At 39.9% G+C, this 20,855-nt stretch overlaps 1 protein-coding gene across 2 annotated transcripts in view; it reads right to left on the bottom strand.

Annotated features, from left to right (window-relative positions):
- LOC121890896 (ankyrin repeat and BTB/POZ domain-containing protein BTBD11-A) overlaps positions 1 to 20,855 on the bottom strand; it is a 196,101-nt gene that overhangs the window by 63,005 nt on the left and 112,241 nt on the right. For both annotated transcript variants that reach the window (XM_042403522.1, XM_042403523.1), the window contains exon 2: positions 1,301 to 1,450. In XM_042403522.1, the coding sequence (XP_042259456.1) occupies positions 1,301 to 1,450 (150 nt within the window). The remainder of the gene's footprint in view (positions 1 to 1,300; positions 1,451 to 20,855) is intronic.

Genomic DNA, 20,855 nt, shown 5'->3' with positions numbered 1-20,855 from the left:
ACAATTTTGAAATATATCCATTTTTGTAATATATCCTGGGCCACTTTAAGAACAGTCATGAAATTTCAGGTTTAAAGGATGTCATTTGGAAAAAAAAGGAGTGTTCCCCTCCTGACTGAAGTGAGCCAATGTCCTTCACAACTAGCCTACAGTGCCAGGGGCCTGAATGATGGAGAGACACAGTCATCATCTTGAACAAAGTGGCTCAAAAGTAGGCCAAGTTAACCAATAACTTAGCAACAGCACCGTAATGAGTGTTATCGTCAACTCAACCACTTCACTGTCTATCTTCTGCTCCGCTGAGCTCCGTGTGTGTGGAGCAGCAGCCCCGCCCGCGGTGAAACAGAGAAGAGGAGAGAAACTCATAAATAAATGACCATAAATGGCCGCAAAACACAGTAGAAAGTCACACTGAGCTGAAATGAGTGCATATAAATTAGGTAAATAACATAAATAAACATGGTCTCTCTACTGCGTTTTGCTGTCATTTATGGTCGTGCCTCTCTCCTCTGCTCTCTGCTCAGCTCTCCACACACACATCGCACTCAGCGGAGCAGAGGAGAGACAGTGAACCAGGTGAAGTACTTAAGTTTAGGACAACTACACTCATTACGTTACTGTAAGTGCAAAAGGGAGGATCATCTTATAATCACGGTCTTCTTATATTTGGGCCAATAGGGTAATGTGTCTTTCGCCGGTTTTTACAGATATGATACCAGCACAGATATATATTTCTCTTCACACAGAATAACTTTTAATAGCATGTGCGATCAAAAATGTCACACTGCACAGGCCTGCTGTGGATTTTGTCCCTTATCACTTTTAATGGCCATTATGGGCCGAGGAATGATTAAAGCAAGAAAGACCTGGACAGCTGAGTATTGTTTTATGAAAGACTTGAAAAATTGTGAATCTATCCTTTAAAGTGCAGAGCAATTACTGCTAACATGGAACACTTTATCTCTGTTGGCTGAACTTTTATATTTGAATGTTTTACACATACTGTAGTTGTGCTCATCTCCGTCTCTGAGAGCCAGCAATGGTAGCACTTAGTTGCCAAAATTTAATGTCAATATTTAATCTCTTTAAATGTGACTGTTTTAATGCCATTTTAAATCTTTAGCAGAACGGCTTTTTACAGCAAGGGAACAATACAAATATTGTGAAAATATTGTGAACTCTGTATAATGTCGCCTCCCGAATGCTGAGCCGACTGTCATTACACTCCTACTGTAGTAAGCAGTTTTGAATGTCAGTTCACACACTGTGCTTTGCATACTGATAGTAAAAGTTCACTCACTCAGCTCAGCGATGCTGCCCACCCGCGTTGCGAGCAGCGACTGCTCCAGCGTGCGGAGCTCGGCCTGGGAGTAGCCGTGACCCTCGCTGCCTCTCCCCGAGCGCTGCTGATCCCGGTGCAGGTTCAAACTCTCCGGCAGGCTCAGCACACCTGTAGACAACACAGAGCAAAGGTCAAAAGGTCACAAACAGGAAAAGCAATTTATGTGTCTTCTTTTAAGTAGGGATTTTTCAGTTTCCGGTTTTTGCTGATGTTAAATGAAACACTGAAATATGTAAGAGAGCAGGGCAACTCACAGATCAGCACTTTCAGTTAAATATTCAAAACAGGGTTGGTAAGCTGGATGATAAAAGCACATTCATTTCACATGCAGCAGCCAGTGAGCAAACATTTGTTTACACGATTAAACAAGGAAACAAAGTCGCAGGTTAATAGCATACATCTTAATTTTTATGTGAAAACATCCCAGCTGGCATCATGAATATTAACTCGGACTGAACATGCTGAACGGGATGCTGATTTATTTTGTCTCCAGTGATGTTACATGCTTCTTATTACATAATTCTAGCAGAATCGCTCATCATATTTCAAATAAATTGTGAATTTTGAGCCCTCTTGTAGTACCATATGACCCTCCGCTTGGCTATCTGCCCGACACGTAGCCTAGTTTGTAGCTTGAACTCTAATTGAGCAAATTAGGCTGCAAGCCACATTCGTTACTTCAAAGCTGTGAATTCAAAGAGCAACCTTGAACACAAGCAGTGTTGGGATGTCTTTTTTCCCTTTTGCGTTACATCTTGTTGTGATAACAGGTGTGCACTGTTTTTTTTCTGCATACAAGGTGCAGCAGAGGTTTAATCCATTTGGGTGCAGCTACTGCAGCCTGGTTGTTGTTTAGTTGTGGAGAATAGCTTGTGACAGATGGGATATTGCTTGTTTTTTTTTTTTTTGCTACAGGAAAATGAAAAGAAACACCCTGCCGAGTGCTAATCCTAATGACACAGTGCAAGGGGATATGCCGTTTCTCAACAAACAGTAATTACAACACAGAGGAACTTAGTCAATTTGTCTGTTTGATGACAGCACCATAAGACAAAAGACCCACGCACCGGACACAGTGCAGCAGGCTCATGAGTCTCATTTTATAGGAATTTTCCCTCTATGAGCTCTCCAGCTCCAGATTCTTCCCACCATGTCCTGCCCAGGAATTCCAGTATTCCCCCATCAGAGACCCGCTCCCTCTTCTTCCCACAGCCTTTCCAGGAGGTCAGTTTTTTTTTTTTAGAGCCTCCAATAATTATTATAGCAGTCTTTTCCATTGCTGTTTTACCACTGACCTGTATTGATGGAGCAGCTGGTATTAGGGTGTGTCTCAAATAGAATTCCTCAAGAAAAATATGCGGTGTGTTGAGGAAAAATCAATGGTTTTGGTCTGCAGTGTAGTTGCATTTTTATATTAGAGTGGAAAGATTCCCCTGAAAGCATAAATCTGGATGAAAAGAGAAGGTTTTTTAGACATCTAACCATAGTTTCAACAGCATTTCAGTAACTATATTTCAAGGTGTAGGGAGGAGCTGCTTCACACTGAAATATAATCATTTAAATGCTCCTGAACTGGTTTTCTGTAACCTAGACATATAAAATGCATTTCATTTAGCCACTTAACCAGTTAATCTTCACATCTACATGTCTTCAAATCACAAAATAAGTGCTTGCAGGGTCTCCAAATGTAAGTACCTTTTTATGCCTTAATTCACAAGTTAATAGAGAGATGACAGGAAATGATGGGAGAGAGAGATGAGGAATGACATGCAACGAAGATACCCAGACAGAGTGAAACTGGGGATGTTGCAGTTCATGGTCAGCACCATAGCCAGAGCCAGATTTCCCTGGGGCAGGAGCAAGAATGTAAACATAAGAAGAAGGTCCTTTGACCAAATGCAACTGTCTTTGTTGCGTTAGTCCAGATTGGATCTCAATTCATTCTTCGGCTAGCCGCTAACAACTGTTGATTTCATTCAACCACATCCCGGTATGCAAAGTGTACCTGGTTATGGGAACCATTTAACTCAAACTTGCAGAGTATGCCTTGTAGTTGGGTCAGATCGAGGTTGGATCACGTTCCTACCATAGATGAACTGCTCCAGAATTCGTACGGGACCGGACCGAGACCTCATCCTCAAAGGGCACCCAAGTACAATTGCTGTGTTCAAACCTGTCCAAATGAGTCACACCAACAGGGAAGATGAACCAAAGTCCGATTCAACCGGACCAAACAAGGCAGGTTTGAAAACACCCTAACACCCCCTCTCTCTACACCTTTCTGATGTTGGAATCAGGGGGGGGCTGCATCCAACAAGTTTTGAAACATTGCTAAACCAACAATCTGACAATTATTCAAGCAGTAATTGGCCAGGTGTAAGGCAGGATTTGAAGTTCTTTTGATGCGAGGTGAGATGACTTAAGTTCATTACATCACTAACAGTCATGAGGTGGACTAAATACCTTCCATGAATGTGAATCAAACACATGATTCAAGGAGTTTACAGTATATTACAACATTTTTCTGAACAAAAGGTCGACTGGAGTAAGAAAAAAAGTCTGTAAAACTGCAGAGTAAACAACATATCAGTGTTGCCCTGCTGCAGTATGTTCAGCGCTGCAAACGTCTAGGGACAGCAAAGCCCAGAAAAGTTAAGTTAAAATTCTGAAAGAAGACTTCAGAACGAACGCCTGGTGGCGAACCGAAAAGCAGGAATTCCTCAAACTTCGGGTTTAAAAGGAAGCTGCCTGTCTCATTGCATCGACCGTCCCAGAGTGAAGCAGAAAAATCTCTTCAGCTTCCTCTAATCACCAAAACCATATTGGCATTCACAGCTTCCTCTGCTGGAGATTCTGCACTTCTATGTTTTTTTTTAGGGGGGAAAACAGGTTTGAATAATTCACAGAGCCCTCCGTTATCAAGGCCTCCCATCTTCACTGTTGCCCCCAACTTTTTTTGTTTTCCCCACTGCCCGAACTATCCTTTTAATATAATCCTGGGATGCCAGGGTGCCTTTTGCTGAATTATTCATTCCGTCAGATCAAGACATATAAACAAGTCTGCAGCTCTCTCTTTCCCCACCTCCCACTCCCTTTGCATGTTATCTCTCACTAACACTTGGCTTCTCTAGATAGAGGAGGAAAAAAAAAAAAGTAAGAATATTTGATCCTAGGTGCTGTTTGTGTAATAAACATCAGAGGTGAGAAAGAAGCCAGCCTGGCCCCTTGGAGACGAGAAAAAGGAACAGGCGGGGGAATGAGGAAAGAAGGGACGCTGACACAAACATCCGATTAAAAAAAAAAAACGACAAGTGACATGAGACACTGAAGCATTACAGGCGTGTTTTATAACTTCATGTTTCTGTGTCACTTTAACCACATCTTTCTGTGACCTCCGAGGCAATGGGGTGAGATCAGCGGTACATATTCTTGAGAAACAGCCTAATCCCAGATAAACAGATACGACCTGCATTTTCTATTCTGGGGCTCCCTTCATCTCAGTTGCTGTCGGGCAGATGAAGACGGAGACTGGGTCACGGGGACAAGGCTACTTTAAAGCACCGAGCCGCATACCAAACTCCCCCGAGTCATCTCAGCAGAAATACTGCTGCTCATGCAAGTCGTCATAAATAAAGTAGGGAATATTGAGCTGTACAGACATATACACACATCAGCTGTCTGCATGGGAATCAATCATTCATGAAACAGTTTGGAAAATGGATTTTTGCAAAGAGGAACAAAAGAAAAAAAAGAAAAATCACACGGCCTAGAACAAAGCAATTAACAGCGTGAAACTGTTGGACAAAGACGCTGCTCTTTGATATTATCTGGCTTTAAAGCCTACAGCCGCTGTCTTGTTAATGAAGCCACTTTTCAGCCAAGTTTTTGATGTTTACATGAGCCTGATGAGTTGAAAATTGCTCAAGAAGAAGCAATGCAAATATGGTTTCCCTTTAGTGTTATAATTTTAGAGCTATTAACACAGACAATTCAGGGTTCGGTTTACAGCTCTGAGACAAAAAAAGAGGTTTTAAATAAGTTTGTCTTTTGCAAATGCCTTCAAATGTACATACTGTTAGCAGCTAGATTCAGAAACAACTCCAATAGTGAAAATAAGTTGGATTTAAATGCAGGTTGCTCAATTGGATGGAGCTTAATCTTATCAGAGAACACCAACTCTGCAGTGCTTAAGCCAATAAGAGATATTGTCATATTGTTGTATCTCAAAATAATGCAATATGATATATATGTTACACCCCGGATAGCTATGGGGCTAACTTAGCAATAGGATTCAGCCATGCTAACAGCACAGCAAGCCCGTACTTAGCCACAGCAATGCTTCTTTAAGCTAAATGCTCGAAATATTGCGCTATGACAGGCTACATACTTGGTGGTGCTAATGCTGCAAGATGTAAAAGTGCAATGGACCCATCTAGCCCGAGTTCACAGACAGAAACACACCTGACATCACAGCAATATGGCGGCGCACACAGCGAGCAGTAAGCAGAATCACCTTTTCATCAATTTTACTTCATGTAGTGTTTGTGTTGTGAAAAATGCTGTAACAGTTACGCCATTTGCATTTCCATTCAGTTGATTTGTCCTTGATAGGATGCAGTAGTAGCCTTCTCCTCCTGTCTCTTTTTAAAGTGTGCTGATCTGTTAAATCAGCTGCTGTTGTGTTGGGTTGGAATGAAATCCTGCGTGTACACGGCCCTCTAAACAACAGTTTGCTGCGGGCGTCCATGTTTTCCCGAGCAGATGCACTGGGACGCATTTAGAAAGTTGAGAATACAAACTGTCAACCAACTATTGACTTCCTACTTGCAATAGATTGCAGCATAACATAAATAGGATTCAGCAAAAAATATATTAAAAAAATACAATATGGTCTCATTTACATGTGTGGATTTATTCAGATGAATCAAACTTGAACAAATATGAAACGTATATGAAATGTTATGTATAAATGCACAGTTTAAATTGAACAAAAATGCTGAATCTACATGTTTACATGCAGTCTGAACACTTATTGGTATAATGTTGCTCTTCCCACAGGAAAAAAAAACTCCCAAACTCCAAAAAGCTCAAATCAATCTGCTGTGAAATTTAAGAATAAACTCGGCAGTCCCAGTGAGAGACGGTCTGTGAGATGAGTTCAGTGGACCGAAGGCAGCAAACCTTCTAAAAAATCATTACACAGTGTTTACTGAACCTTGATGGAGGTGAATGTAAGCATGACCTGACAGATTCGTCCATTCTATCAATACAGTATACAAGCTGAGAGCTTTGTATCTTCAGGGTATGAACCTTCCAGGAACTCGGAAAAAAAAAGCTTATTTTTCAGCCTTGTGACAATAAAATTTTAGCATTATCCAGCACGTTTTTTTAAAGCCTCTGATATGAAAGCCTCGCAGCCTTAAAATAAACCTCGACATTGTTTTCCAGATCCACCAGATCCACTGAGAGACATGAATCTGAGGTCCAAGAGGCACTCCGGACACTTTTACTCTACTTTTACAGTACAAACTTTGAGGAAAAAACACTGCTGGTTTACTGACACACCTTGACATTTTGAATTCTAGTTATATTTGTGCATTACTCAAAAAAAAAAGAAAAAAAATAGTCTTGTTATCCTTGTTGGGTTTTCTCAATGAGCCAGAGGCAATGCCTCATGCCTCTCTGCACATCTGCTGCTGACTTTACTAAAGTTTGGGGCCAAATGCTCACACTAGACTTACATTATATAACCTAAACTTTTTATTTTATACATTTATTTTTTATATTTTTGTATGCTGCAAAAAAAACAAGGTGTAAACATGTCATTGGAATGATTATATTACATTTGCATGTGGGTTTTAGCTATTCATTATGCGGTTCTACATGAGTGTACAAATGCAACACTGACAAATACATACTTGTGTGTGTGTGTGTCTATTTAATTAATGGCTCATTATACAGACTCTCCTGTCTCTGTGGTATAAGAGCGCCATTTGAAAAAAAAAGCTCTTTTCAGAAGAGAAATGGGAGATGGGATTGTCTGGACTGTTTGAGATCAACCCCAGGGCATAATGAGGTTCGTGATCAATGCCATCCCATTATATGACAGACGGCCAATCCCTCCTGAATGCCTGCACCACTCAGAGCAAAGAGCAATTCCTTAATGCCCGACCTTTGAACAGTCTCCTCCTGAGAATTCACTGAGAGCCACACAAAAAAAAAAAAAAAACACTTTTAAGAAAATTACTTCCCAATAAGAACTAAAGCTTGTATCACTGTGGTGACAGGGATGACATTTTGAGTTGCGATAAGCCAGGTGAACCGAGCCTGTGCTCCTCTGAGCGACAAATCAAGGTCAATTGGGTCACTTTGATGGTACAGTATGAACCATCAGCTCCAGCGTGTGCAGGTATTGCACAGCACCGTCGTTCTCTCTCTCTCTCTCTCCCACTGACCACATGGCTCAGCTCCCTTATTTTCTACAGGAATGTCCAATCGATTTTTCTGTAGCGAGAAAGTGGCGCTCTCCCCTTTTGTCAGTGAGAAAACTCTCCCGGAATATTAACAGGTAGTTACCATGGCAACAGGCGAGTGCTGCCTAACAGCGTAGTGATTGGCTGTGCTGGGGAAAAGCTTCTTTTTTTTTTTTTGTTTTCTCTCTCTCTCTCTCTCTCTCTTCTTTACTGTAAGGAAAGCACAAACACAAGAAACTACAGCAGCTTTGTGCCTTTTAAGCCCCAGAGCCAAACACACATGGATGACCAAAAAACATCTCATCATTGGGGGATGATTCAGTCGGGTAATTGCTGCATCCAGTATACTGGAGAGACATTTATTCTCTCATCAATAATGAATGAATGTACTCGGGACTCAGAGCACATTAGCGGTGAAATGGCCAAAATGATTAAACGGTCCGACCCAACAGGCTAACTGCAAATGTCAGCCATAGATCCATGACCCAGCTGCTGGTAGAAGCCCATGGCAGTAAAATAAAGAGCAGCTTTTGAGTGGACGTGAACAATACCAGATTCTATACAGTCCCATAGTGCATTTATAGTAATGATGTAAAGGACTTAATTAGTTATAAATGTTTTAAATGTAATCTCAGCTCCGTGGCTCAGCTGCTTTCATCTCTTCTGTGGAGAGTTATGAAACGTGTGGCTTGTTGACGTCAGCGGCTCAGTAGTGAAATGCTGTAGATTTTCATTCATCGCCATAATAGTTTGCTTTCTTTTGTTTCACAAAGAATGGCGTCTGTGTTATTTTGGTGAAGTTTTTCCCCCCGTACACACTACAGCGCCAAGCCATAGCTTTTTCAGATTTATACACTCTGGAGACTGCTTTGGAAAAGTTCAGTTTTCGAGGGACAAAAATGACGTTTTAGTCTGGACTGAGGGCTAAAACGGAGAGAAAAACATGTGTTTACAAGTCTAGACGGCTTAGTGTGGGCATGGTGTAAGTTTCAAATACTTACAGGCAGGGATGTCATGCAGTCAGTTTTTTTTTTGACAGGGTTACCAATGTGTTGTTACCAATAATTATCTGCTTTGGCTTTTCTGTTTATGATCAAACCGCCCTCCTATCAGTAACCACCTACAACTGTAATTGAATGACACTGTATTCATTTATATCACTGAAAGAGAAAATGTTAGCAAAAATGTTAACAGTAAGTTAAAAAAAGCTAACAAACATGCTGTAGCTTCTGTTTTTACTGACACTATTTAGCTCCTAACTGTGAAAAATCTCATGTTAATCCTGTTTTGTACAATAGGACATCAGTGCTGCAAATTTGTTTTGACAAAAACAATAATTAAGCTACTTATAATAGCAATTAGCAATGAGCTAACGCTAATGTTAATTACTTGTGGGTTAAAGTTAAAACCACTGAGGCTAAAGTCACTTTGAACAGGGAGATTCTGAAGCTATAACTAATTCACAAATTCATTAAACTTCATCACACTGCCGTTAACACAACTAACAACAAATTGCAGCAATTTTACACAATGTCCACAGCTGCTACTACACTACTACACAGCGTTGAGGGGGCACGTACGCCTCTCAAATAGCTAAATGACCACAATGCCTCTGCTTACAGGTTACAAATTACAAATACTTCTTGGCAGCAGAGTGCGGAGCCCCTGCAGCCCTAAAAGATAATGTTTTTCTGCTCTTCATTCAAAAAAGGACTTCCGTGGCAAGACATGGACGACTGGTCAAGCTCTCCACGCCATCAAGCCTTTTTACAAATAAGTACTTTTGAAAATAACATATGCAGGTAAACTTAAAGAAAGCCGACCCGTATGATAAAGGTAACCACCAGCAAACAGCAGCCAGAAAAAGAGCAAAGCGTGAATGTTCGCTAGACTGAAAGCAGATTTAAACTTGGAGCTGAAGTCTTTTTGTAATGAAATAAAAAAAGTGGTTTGTGTGACTGTGACTGAATGAAATGGTCAAAAAACTTAACAGCAGACATGAAGAAGCAGAATATGTCACAGAAAGACTTATTTCCTTCCTTCTGTAAAGCAATCAGTACCTACAAGAGAAATGCCAAGATCCAGAAAACTGACAGAGGTGCAACAATTTGTGAGTCTATGGAGTGATGGAGGACGCCGAGAACTAAGACACGCTCAAATGTATTGACCCGCTCATTAAAGGAGTTTTAAACTTATCCCCTGAGCCCAATCTGGGGATAGAAAGAGCCCGCAGGTCACTTCAGAAGAGACTAACGAACCCGCTGGACCCTCCGAGATCAATGGTGACGCAGAGAAAGCGTCCGACACGGAGCTTTGAAAAAGAAGAAGACTGAGTTCAAAGGGAAGCAGATTTTTTTTTCGACCACAAACCTTTTTAATAAGAAAGACAAAAGAAGAAAGAAAGAATACATCAAGATTAAGAAACAACTGAAACAGAAAGATGTCAGATTCCAGTTTCTCTATCTGAACGAGCTCCAAGTTTTCCTGGAGGCCGTAGTGGTGGTATTCACCTCAGCAGACGGCCTGCGCGGACACGGAATCAACTGCAAGGTGACTGAAGCTGAACTCGCCTGAAAAGAACAGCGTGGTCTGGGCCGATCGGCTCTGTGGGACACGAGGTTCGTGACTGAACTGAACTGTCTAATCATCAAGGACATTGTTGCTCTCTTTGGGAAAGGAACGACTCTAAACCGAGAACCATTACAGACTGAAAGACTGGTATTTACGCTCACACACACACACACATGAATAACAGGCTTCTTACTTCCTTTTAGGGGTTGACAGGGTCTACAAATATAGTTGATTTACCTTTGAATACATTGAGGAGTTATAAATAAGGTTTACAGATAGCGATAGTGTTATTTTGGCCTATTTTTGCTCGTATATTTGCTTTTCCTATTTGATTTTCAATCATCTCAAAGAGGTTGGCATGGTGAATTCTCCTGTAATATTTTTTCCTTATGCACATCACTGAATGTATCCTATGATTAAGGACATACATTGAAGATTAAAGGTTATAATGTATTGTTTTGATGGTGATTTTGACACTATTGTCCCTTAAACTATAAAAACATTTGAGCCACCTAACTAGATGCAAATACTCTGGAGGGCTGTTTCTATGATCTTGCAGCTCTGGGTTTTAGCTTAAGGTCTTAGCATCCATGCACAGACACAAGCATGTTTTGTCATCTTAGGAAATTTGAGGATATATTCAATGTTTTTCTTCTACAAATAAGCTATTTAAAAGTATCTGCACAGGTTTAGAAGGTCTAACAGAAATGAGAGAACTGTGGCTACAGGGAGTACGGCTTTAAAATAGAAAATATTATGTGTTAGTGTATGAACATTAACATAATTTGCTCGTCTAAACGAGCCAATTAAGGGGAGCTAAGTGCTCGCACAAATGAAACATCAAGGAGGAGATATTGTATTTATGCAAGAAACACATTTGTCTAAAATGGAACCTGAGAAATTAGAAAAACTGTTTTTTATGCTCAGGTTTTCTATTCATCCCACCACTCATCCAGCAGAGGTGTTATAACTATGATAATGTGAGGTAGAAAATACAGTATGTGACAAAGAGGGCAGATTTTTTGTGGTAGAGAAGATAAATGGAGAATATATCACACTATTAAATATATACAACCCCTCTGAGGAAGGTCCAGTTGAGAAGATTATTGATTTAATTACTTTACAAAGTAAAAAGGATAATTGTGTTAGGAGGAGACTTTAATTTATTGATGAATGAAAAAATGGATTCACAAAGTAGTACAAAACATGAGGCTCAGAAGGACAAACTTTTGATGAGGAAATTCTCTAAGGATATTAGATGATAGTGGATGTATAGCGAACTTTAAATCCAATTCAAAGGGATAACACGTACTAATCTACTATATGGAATGGAAAAAATAGCCATGAGATTTAGAAATCAGGTTCATATCTTTGAGGAAAGATGAGGGAAACGGGTGAGTTATACAACACACAACGTAATATATAATATAATGACCCTCCTGCTAGATGTGATAACTAAGACAAAGGGTAAACACAAGATTGAGTTTGTGAATATATGCACGTATACGCACACACTCACAAGTTTATCAGTTTATTCAATTTATTTTTATCTGTTTCTTTGATTCTTTTGTTTTTTTTTTCTTATGCTCTGTAACTCCGGTATTTCATTTCTTAAAATGCAAATAATAATAAAAAAAAAAAGATAATGTTTATCTTATCTTGTGCGAGCAAAGTATTATGTTGTGTCACACTGTGAGTTATCATATTATCTTCAGCAAATAAGATCTGTGTCTTGAACAGAAGCTATTTATCTCGTGCAAACAATATCCAAATTATGAAGGAAGTTGAGGAAAGTTCATATGTTTCTCTACCGTGCAGCTCAAGATGAAGAGATCTCAGCTCATAAAGTTTTATTTTATTTTTTAGCATGCCGATTCATTCCTGAGCTTGGGGACACACATATGTGGTGAATATTCTTCTAAACGCAAGTTACATTAACTCAAGCTATTCCCTGAACTTTTAACCGTGTCCAATAGTCTTTTTCAGCAAATGGAGTTACTTTAATCTGATGCATACAATGAAACGCTTGCTGCTCGAGCACAAAAACAACCACGACTGTCCTCAGCAATAATTATCTTCTCTGTATTTTAATGGACAACAGGCTTAGCTGATTCAAAGGTTACTCAGATTAAGAGCATGTCATTGACTTCATCCACAATTAATCTCACAGTCTGGGAAAGATGCGTGAGTTTAGATGGATGTTTATGAAGTGCTAACAAGATTACCTCAAAAATTTAAATAAGGGAATTTCAGTCAGCCAACTCATGTGGAGTAGATTATTATTTAAATGTAGAATATGTTATATATTAGTGTTTGGCGTCTAGGTTCTGACCTCATCGCTCCCCACAGGGAAACACTCGTCTCGCACAGCAGGGAGTGGGGAGCGACGATGCTAACTTCCACCCCGAGAGGAAGATAGACTCAGAGTCTACAGGTGGATGCTGGGGCGGAGGTTGGGCTGTTGAAACACTATAAGAACGGCAGCGGCGGCAGCGGCCATAGCAGCAAGCAAGCATGTGACGACTTAAGTATGCCACCATGATTATAAGGGTGCGTTGGATATATGTTACAGTGAGGGGAGTACGGCATGTGAGTGGCTTGGCAGCTCGGGTTCGGTGGCCTGAACTAGCTGGCAGACGTCGCTTCATTAAGAGTCACATTAGCCGAACTGGATCCTGAGCACTCAGCACGCAGACGGCAACAACTTCACAGAAGAAAGTATTTCTCAAAAGCCCCACAATTAATCCAGCATGTCAACCCATATTTAGGGATATGCATGTCGATTTTCTACATTTTTCTTATTGTCAACAAATCTAATGCCAAACCAACAATGAACTCATCCTATTTACAAGTATTATGTGTGTATCCAAAGTCTGAAATATCTTATTTCTCTGTGCTGTAGACCTCCGTTGTTGTCCAAAAACTATTAAAAACACATCAATGAGCCACACCGCTGTACTGGGTGACATGTTTCTTCAAGTTTGGACGCATTCGTTTGTTTAGAAACAACTACAAAGACTAAAAAGCGATAATGTTTTCAATCTCCAGAGAGTAGTTCTGTGTAAAACAGACGTCACTGAGCATGTGCAGGAATACAGTTCAGTCTACAGAGGTGCACTACCTTGTTGAGCTACATATCACAAGATATATTTATTATGACAGTGTACTTTTAAAGAAACTTTAAAACTTTTAAAAACTTATGATTCTGTGTACAGTGACTGACATTAATCTGAATTTATGTCTCTTCTCAACTTCTCAACTGTTATGCTACATTTTTAGCATGTCACAGACAAACATTATGATGTCTTTAAAGCTTTAAAAAAGTGCTATCATCCTGTAATTGCCATTTATGGCCAAAGAGGTGACTGTTCAGCAAAGGTTTCATAGTCTCTCTGGTGCATATATTGACAGCTCCTCAGGGAAAATCACCACTAGATGCCTTACCACATTTACAGGCAGTGACCTATTTTAAAGGATGTGCTCGGTAGCTGTTTCAAGCTTGTGCACACTCATAAATAGATCCCATTAGATACAAATCTTGTGTTCACAGGGTAATTATTTGTGCGCTTATTCCCATCAGATTAAAAATAAAAAAAAATTTTAAAAACACATTTTAATAATTCAGGAGCTCTGTGGCAGAGCCACTCTGGAAGCAGAAACTATTTCATTGTTTGAGTCAAAAATCTACAGTTTTCTGACTATGTAGCACGGACCGTGAATTCCCTGGTTACCAACAAGAAAAAAAGATTTCAATCTAATCTAAATTTTCACCAGCTCTGTTTCCAAGAGATATCTGTTTACCTACGTAAATCTCCAGTCTGCACATGGCAACAGCTCAGCAATAAACACTAATGAGCACCTTCTGCATCATAGATAATAACTCAGTTCGGTGTGGTAGCCATATTCTGACACTGCCCTTACAAACGTTTATTTCACTGGCTTTCAAAACTGGGTGTCTGCCTGTTCGCTCTGCAGACAGACAGCACACAAAAAAAAAGCTATGAGAGAGTACTACTATTATCTGTCTCACACAAGCATGACAGCAGCACTAAATGGAAGTCCCTGCACTCCTGCACCTAAAAGGGGTGACGTGGAGGTCTTACAGTTATTATGAAACAAGAGCTCATTGGAAATCAAAGCTTAACATACAGTAAATGTGCTGCCACGTGTCCCAAAACATTTAGGCAGCACAAGATTTAAGTCTGAAACATTCCCACTTCTTCTGATTCAGATAGATTCAGCGTAATCTGCCAAATTTTGTTCAGATGCAGGGTGGGGACACCGACAAGATGACTCAACGCAATATGTCAGTGACTGGACCCATTAATGATGACTGTTGTGAAAAGGTACATTTTCGCCATCTTCATCCCCAAAAGAACTACTGAAAAAGTTAATTTCACACCATTAACACATCACTGCAAATTTCCTCTGTCCAATACATACTTCATTTCATGACAGGATAATGCTACTGATTAAATTAATGAGAGAAATCCCAGCAGACTCAGCTGAACTTTGAGTTTAAAGTTGCATTCACACCTCGTTAGCAGCAGAGTGAGAAGAACATGAAAACCTCTTGTTATTCTAAATGGTTGCTTCCATTCATCACCATGTAGTTAGTCCAGATAAACGGAAATCAATGCCTAGTTTACAACATGTGTGTGATGGAAGGTAACGGTGGGAAAGATTTCCGTCTTGTGAGCACATCATCGGACATGACGGTTGTATGATTGCAGAGTTAAAAAAAAATACTGTGTAGCTCGGTCAATATTCCACTATACATCCGTCTTGAATGACAGACTTCGGCTAATGAGAGGAAGGAATGTGAGTCATTAGCTTTTTCATGCACTTCTCTATTATTTACTGTTAAACCGGATATGTCAGAGCTTTCAGGAAAATCAAAGATTTCCAGTTGTAATTACAAATTGGACGTTGACATTTATGGAAAATTATAAGACGGTTATCTCCCACCTGACATGAACACAACATAAGCTTATATTAACTATTGTAGTTGTTTGATAATTAACAGATACAAACAAATAGTAAAGATTATTGAATTTCAGATTATTTATTTAGCTGTAACTCACTAGTTTGTAGTTCTTTTCGCCAAATGGGAGATGCAATACCTCTCAGAAATTCCCCAAAATATCTACAAGTTACAACTCTGCAGTTGAAGCTTTTTCCCACTTGACTGCTCATAATTACAGTCTGTACAATATTACGTGATGGAAATCCTAAAATGGTCACAGTAGAGAGAATAAAGTAAAATTGTTACCAGTTAAAACGTTTGTATTCTGTAGTGTAATGAACATTTCAGCCTCATGGGGCGACTAGCGAGACTTTTTAATTTTCGTCTTGTTTAATCTCCACTCGCTGCTCACTGACCTGAACATTGTTCCATCCGTTCATTAGCATTCAAATGATCCACTGTTTTCCATCACACTTGTTTCCAGTGAAATTTCTCCTCCTCCAGTTTAATATCTTCCATCAAGATGGGCCCTCACATCCTCATAAATACACCACAACAAACACTCCAGCCATGTAATGAAAACACATGCAGATGTGTTTACTTGGGAATGATTCAGCGGTGTATGCTCATCCACTAAACTGGCAGCTTTTCACTAACATTGTAACTGTGTATTCCTCCTTGTGACCAGCTCTGCACATTTGCAGACTTTCTCTTTTTTCACCATATTTACATATTCTGAGATGCATCACTGCAGTCTTTTTCTCAGTTTGTGTTTATGTGTGTGTGTGTGCCCTTGGTCTTCTGTCTCAAGCACTATAATGTTCTCAACGTGATTGAAGGTGTCACTCAAAATTCTCCGACAGAATATGAAATAAGCTTCGAACTGAGAGTCTGGTTGGTTTGGTTCTGACATTCAAGCTTTGGTTTTTGGAAATATCTATCTATAATATGTATCTGAATCACCATTATCACTTCTTTAATCATAAAAAGCTTATTAAAAGACAGAGAAACAACCACAATATGATAACTGTCTCAAATAGGTGGATGCTGAGAACTGAAACAGCGCTGAACGCCACAGCGTCATGATGTACGTATTAAAGTGCATTTTCGCTGTGATGTGATTACTAAAATGACTCGCTGAAGTCTACAAACACAGGACAGACCACAAATAAAGATTTTTTCCACCAACTGGAGTTGGTGTTTTTTAGTCTTTGACAGTCAGGAAGGAGCATAAAAACCGACAACACAATCAATGACTGCTCGGTAACAGCTGGAGTTCCCATGAGAACGCCAATTATCGCGTGTTCTTGTACCAAAACAAACAAGAATGGCAACCAGACGCTAGTACTGTTTATATGCAGTGCAGAATGAGCTGAAAAGGCAAAACAACAAAGAAAAATGTGGACTGTAGAGCCGACGGGAACGGGAGGTGAGTGGACTTTGTAAAAACGAAGCTAACTCTTTGATTTTATGTTTTAGAGACATTTACAGCTCAGTCAGCTCTTCCTCCATTTCAACTGTCCAGTGTCTCTTACACCACAAACATTTCTTCTTTTGTTTATTTACCAGTGCAGGGTGACACACAAGTGACATCATCAGTGGCTGATGTCAAATATCAAACATGTTTTAAAAAAAAAAATCTTTATGAGAATGACTGGCAGCGGCTGGATCTGAAGATTTAAGATTAGTATCTCAACACTAACTGATCCAGACTGGAACAGACCCGCTCCAACTCGGCCCTATCAGCGGTCACACCCAATCATATTCATAATCCACTCACATGTCTCTAGCTTTAGCCTAGAAAAATATGAATGAACGACAGTGACTACCAATCTTTGAGCTGAACAAAGCAATCCATCATTACCACCTTTACAACAAAGGGCGAACTTCACAGTATATTTCATCCTATATGTCTTGATCTTATATATATGACTACATGCTGTCCTATATGTTACACTTGTGTAAGCCTGATAATGTTCAAGGTCTGCGTACAGCTTCCTTTGCCAGCAATGCACGACCTCTAAGTCTTTATTCTGTATAAAATCTCAACTTAGTAAAGCATCTACCTGAGAGCTGTGATTACAGTTAGATAACAAGACATCTGTAAAAGCTGACCGACTCAAAGTGAAAAATGATTTGCACATGAAGGCACGCTTGTAACTAATGAGCTGTAACTACAGGCATAGCGTATTGCGGTTATCTTCTATCATCTCTAAACTTTCAAACCCTGACCACCGTCTCCACCACCTACTGGGCGAGACAGCTGAAAACTTCCTCTAACAGACTGGTTCGCCTTTGCTGTCAAAAAGAGCAATACAGGAAATCTTTCCAACCCCTGAAGCAATATACTCTCTACAACAGAGACCTCTCGGCTTTTATAGTTTCCGTCTCAACCAAACTCCACTCTGTTTTGCTCCTTTAATAACTTTTCTCATGGCGAATCTGCACATCTATCTATCTAGCTACAGCAATTACCATGAGACATATCTTTTTCAGGGTGAAAAGTGCTCCACCAGATGGCCTTCCAAAACAACTGTCTGGTCATGTGCGGAGTCCACAGGAAGCGAGCAGGTGCTGCATCAGACGCATCTTCGAGTGAGGTCAAAAAGAGCCAATACGAGCCTTGGTATTTATGTGATAAATCCATATGCTCTGTATCATAATTTACATATAGTATTCTGTATGTGAATAATGTGGTGTGTCAGTCTTTGCAGGTTGTTTTGTTTTGTTGCTTAATCTAGCTGCAAAGTCATCAGCGTGAGGAGCCTAATCCTTCATCGTTTGGGCACTTTTATCACGCCAAGCCAGATGGATTGCAGGTGCCATGCCAGATGCCTTACTATATTTACAATCTCCATCTAGAATAGGGAGCCATATCATGGCACAAATTAAATCAGCACACAACCTTCTTTGTGCCTTGAATGACACCACTGTCTGTCGGCCAGTCTGTTGTTTGCATTAGTGGATATTATTCAAAATGAGTGGTCTGCATTCCCCGCGGTTAAGATGCCGTGTGAGGTTCAGTGTGTGTTGTCAATGGAGCCGTCTGACTCATCCCAATCACCGGGAGCGAAGAGACGGCGGCGGCGGCGTAATGCAATCAGATGCAACACGGATATCAGCCGGTGTTTAACGAGCGGGGACGACGAGGAGAAAAACAGCGGTGTCAAAGAGGGTCGGCATTAAGTGCTCTGAAAATGATAAAGCAAACACAGACATCTATTTACGGATTTCTATTATTCATGAAAACACAACAACCATCAAAGATAAGTGTCTTTCTCAGCAAAAAAAACTCTCATTCATCAAGATAACTTCAGTTTTTGTCTCACTAATGTGGACCCACAGTATACTGGTGGTGATCCAAGAGCAGGTTGTCTATGTTGTTTGCATAAAACTTTGATATCCTACAAATAATTCTCCTTTATGATAAGAATAAAGCCTTCAAAAGAATATTCCAGTCCAACTGTGGAGTCCTGACAACAGGTAAAACAATCGGTTGTACTGTTGTATGAAAAAGGTTCAGCCATCAACTACAACACCTCCTTCCCAATGATAAGCAGCATTTCTAGTATAAGTAGTGATAGTAAGTAGTCTGGCTCTGGATCTCTGACTCATTGCACTTATCTCCAGTTTTTTTTCAGTGATTCAGATAAGTTTGGTGTTGTGCTCATTGGCACAAAAGCTTGTTGGAAGTCAACTTACTCTCATGTCAAACATTCATTTAAAGAAATAATTTAACATTTAGATGAGAAGATCAAAACCACTATCATGTCTGTACGCTACATCTGAAGCTACAGCCAGCAGCTTAGCATAAAGACTAGAAGCAGAGGGAAACAGTGAGCCTAGCTCAGCCCAAAGGTTGAACGAATCTGACTAACAACACCTTGTAAAGCTCACAAATTCAAACATTTTATCTAATTTGTTTCATTTTAAGTTGTTTAAAGTAAAAAAACCACAAGTTGTTGTGGTTTCATGGGGAGTTATGTGCTAGATTTAAACAAATAGTGCAGACATACAACTGCTATCAATCTCCTTTTCTAACCCAAGAAGCTTGTTTACCAAAATGTCAAACAATCCTTTAAACTGCTATTTGATCCATTACTGTTGCTTCCATGTCAACTCAGATTTGTAAGGCAACATACCCCCCTTCTCTCAAACAAAAACAGGCTAACATGAACACACTGTTGAGCTAAATAATGAATTGAAGGAGATATCATGCTTTGATGATTTTCTGTTGTTTTTATATTGTTGGTTGTCTATGTTAAAACTTGAGGTGAATGTAAATAAAAATGCAGCCTTCAAGTCAAAGTTCAGGGCTTCTACCTGCTCTGACGCTGAGGGGATTTTGAGCATTTTAAACTGAAAATCATGCAAAGATATCCTAGTAGAGTCCCAGAATATGAATATAAACCTGGAAACAAAACTTTCTGTGCATGCTTGTGTATTTTCTCAGCCATTGTTAGTCTCTCTACACATGAGCACCAGCTACAGCGTGTTATTGTACCAATCACATTCATTTTCAAGCTTGTACTATTTGCCTGAGGAAGACAAATAACATCTGCAACAATAACGATGAAATGAAAGGAACACGAAACTCACTTCAAAATGATTGTTATTATCAGGAATCACACAGTGTCTCAAAGTACAGGCTACAGAACTTTATTTTTTTTGTCTCCTAGTGGAGATTCAAGCCTTAAAACTGCAGAAAACAGTATCTTAAAGGGTTAATATTAAGCACTTTAAAGCTTGTGCTTGTTGGTACAAAAAGTCTGGACAGTATTAAATATGAGTCAGCGCAACACCATCCAGCAGAGGTTTCAGTCTGTTGCTGACGGTACTGTGTTACAGCCACATTAAGAGAAATCTCATTATCATGTCTTTTGCTTGGACTGTCTGGTCTCATTTTGCTGCCTCACTACACGAGAGCATCCTCACAGTGCTTCCACTCTTAATCCAACAGCGTTTTAGAAGAATTACCTGATCGATAAAGATACGTTTTGAGGGGATTTTTATTTGCATCACGCAGACTGATGATATTGTGAAAACATCCTGCTGAATACAGGAAACAGATCGGTGATTTAAGGTAGCAGCATCCTAATTTAAGACATTTTTTCATACGGAAAACAAGCCCAAATAAGCTGCCAGCAGTTGCACTTTTATGTACTGTAATCACTGATTTAATGAAGCCACGTGTTCAACATCTCACCTGCTCCTAGTCCCAACAGAGGTGTATTACAATATGGCTAAATATAGCACATAAATTGATTTAATGGTCAGCTTCAAGGTAGCAAGTTATCTCACATTTACACCTTTTTTAATAGTGTGGAGGATACTCTTTCCTCTGGGGTTTTTTCCCGCGGCCTCTGAACCTATTTCTCACTTAGTTTTGGGTATTTCACACACAGAGCTCTCTCCACAGCGAGCGTACCAGGTGTAAAGAGACACACTGATACCAGTCAGCCCCCTCAGCCCCTCCCATGCTGCCATGTGTACCCAAATAGAA

This window comes from Thunnus maccoyii, chromosome 23 (assembly GCF_910596095.1).
Source record: "Thunnus maccoyii chromosome 23, fThuMac1.1, whole genome shotgun sequence".
Classification (NCBI taxonomy): domain Eukaryota; kingdom Metazoa; phylum Chordata; class Actinopteri; order Scombriformes; family Scombridae; genus Thunnus; species Thunnus maccoyii.
The sequence above is the reverse complement of the archived record's forward strand: the minus strand, read 5'-3'. Positions and strand labels throughout refer to the sequence as shown.